At 42.2% G+C, this 2,500-nt stretch overlaps 1 protein-coding gene across 1 annotated transcript in view; it reads left to right on the forward strand.

Moving 5' to 3' along the window:
- Positions 1 to 2,500, forward strand: part of cul4a (cullin 4A) — a 27,336-nt gene that overhangs the window by 21,347 nt on the left and 3,489 nt on the right. The window contains exons 18-19 of the mRNA XM_079422403.1: positions 197 to 369; positions 1,302 to 1,454. Coding sequence (XP_079278529.1) covers positions 197 to 369; positions 1,302 to 1,454 — 326 coding nt within the window. The remainder of the gene's footprint in view (positions 1 to 196; positions 370 to 1,301; positions 1,455 to 2,500) is intronic.

Consider the following 2,500-nt stretch of genomic DNA (forward strand, 5'->3'; position numbering starts at 1 on the left):
TGTGAGCGGTCAGTAACACTGGTGTGTGTGTGTGTGTGAGCAGTCAGTAACACTGGTGTGTGTGTGTGTGTGTGTGTGTGTGAGCAGTCAGTAACACTGGTGTGTGTGTGTGTGTGTGTGTGAGCGGTCAGTAACACTGGTGTGTGTGTGTGTGTGTGTGAGCAGTCAGTAACACTGGTGTGTGTGTGTGTGTCAGAGGATGGTGAGCTCAAGCGCACGCTGCAGTCTCTGGCCTGTGGGAAAGCGCGAGTCCTCAATAAAACGCCGCGTGGGAAAGACGTGGAGGACGGAGACTGCTTCCACTTCAACAGCGACTTCAGACACAAGCTCTTCCGCATCAAGATCAACCAGATCCAGATGAAGGAGACGGTGAGTGTGAGAATATGAACTCATTCCCAGCAGGGCTGTGCAAATAATCGAATGCGATAATCATGTGCATCTCGTCAGTAAAGCCGGTTCTGTGATCAGGAGTAAATCTCCATCACATGCTTCCAGATGGAGCAGCATTTACTACACAGAGCCGTAGATCACTGACAAGCTACGCAATATCACGTTCATAATCACAGAGGAAGCGCTTTCGATTATGAACATGATATTGCGTAGCTTGCCACACGCTTTGAGAAAGACAATCAAATTAAAAATATGAAACATGAAGATTATACACATTGAATCAAAATGTGCAGACAGTCAAAACAAAAATTAATTTAGACACCAGATATAATTTTTGATATTGTTTTACTAGCGGGTGCAGGACACTATAGTTCATTTCTGTAAGTGAGGAGAGCAAAATAAAGTAAACTGTGCCATATTATACCCAGAAACTCTTCATACAGTGGACTACCAGTAACATTTGGGAGCAAAACATATTCAGACACTTTGAGCTGAGCATGTTTTGTGTTTTTCTTTAATTGCTAATGTGATGTTTTTCACCACAGACTGAACTAAATGAAGCACTGCTTGGTGATTGGTCGAGCTAAATTGGTTTTATCTTAACTTTAACAGCTGACAGCAATTCAACTGAATTCATTACATACCTTTCTATCAAAGTTATCTGATATTAGCAAGATGAGTTTGTTCTGACATATTTTAATCATGTAAATCTTGTTAAAAACATGTTAGCAACATGCTAATCATGTCAAAAGATGCTAACAACATGCTCAATCATGCTAGCAACATCTGTCTATCTAAACAGCTGCTTCAAACGTTCAGGCTCAAGCCAACCTTAAAGTTTGTTGTCAAGCGTCAGTAGTTATTGTGAGAGAGTGAATATGCAGATGAGCTGATGGTCATGTGATGGTCAGGTGGAGGAGCAGGTGAGCACGACGGAGCGCGTGTTCCAGGACCGTCAGTATCAGATCGATGCGGCGGTGGTGAGGATCATGAAGATGAGGAAGACTCTGAACCACAACCTGCTGGTGTCTGAACTCTACAACCAGCTCAAGTTCCCCGTCAAGGTGACGTCTTTCACACACACATACACACACACATACTAACACACACAGGACACACAAACATGCACACACTCTCTCACACACACACACACACTCGCACATACTAACACACAGGACACACACACACACACATGTTGGTTTTTGTGGTTTATGGGGACTCTCCATAGGCGTAATGGTTTTTATACTGAACAAACTGTGTGTGCTATTGCCCTACACCAACCCTACACCTAAACTTAGCCCTCACAGGAGACTTTGTGCATTTTTAGATTTAAAAAACACCATTTAGTATGTTTTTTAAGCCTTTTGAATTACGGGGACATAGGCAGTGTCCTCATAAACCACCTTCATATTGTAATACCTCTGTCATACCCATGTCATTATACACATTTGTGTCCTCATAAACCACATAAACATGCGCACACACACACACACACACACTCTCTCTCTCTCACACACACACACACACACACACACACACTCTCTCTCTCTCTCTCTCTCTCACACACACACACACACACACACTCACACACATACACAGTCGTGTGGATTCATACAGCGCTGCAGGTTCAAAGCAGCTCTACAGAAGACAATAGAGTTATTATTCAGATCGATTCAGTTGTTTTTTTCCATAAATATCAGGGTCCTTGACTCCTGCAGGCACGGAAACCCATAGATGATTCTCGAGAAATCATAGAATATGAATAATGCATAACTGAAGGACTTTAATGCATGAATTGTGCCTTGTAATGCATTTTATGATCTTTAACCACAGTTATAATACTTATATACGTATATATATATATACACTCACCTAAAGGATTATTAGGAACACCTGTTCAATTTCTCATTAATGCAATTATCTAATCAACCAATCACATGGCAGTTGCTTCAATGCATTTAGGGGTGTGGTCCTGGTCAAGACAATCTCCTGAACTCCAAACTGAATGTCAGAATGGGAAAGAAAGGTGATTTAAGCAATTTTGAGCGTGGCATGGTTGTTGGTGCCAGACGGGCCGGTCTGAGTATTTCACAATCTGCTCAGTTACTGG

This window comes from Barbus barbus, assembly GCF_936440315.1.
Source record: "Barbus barbus genome assembly, chromosome: 7".
NCBI classification, from domain to species: domain Eukaryota; kingdom Metazoa; phylum Chordata; class Actinopteri; order Cypriniformes; family Cyprinidae; genus Barbus; species Barbus barbus.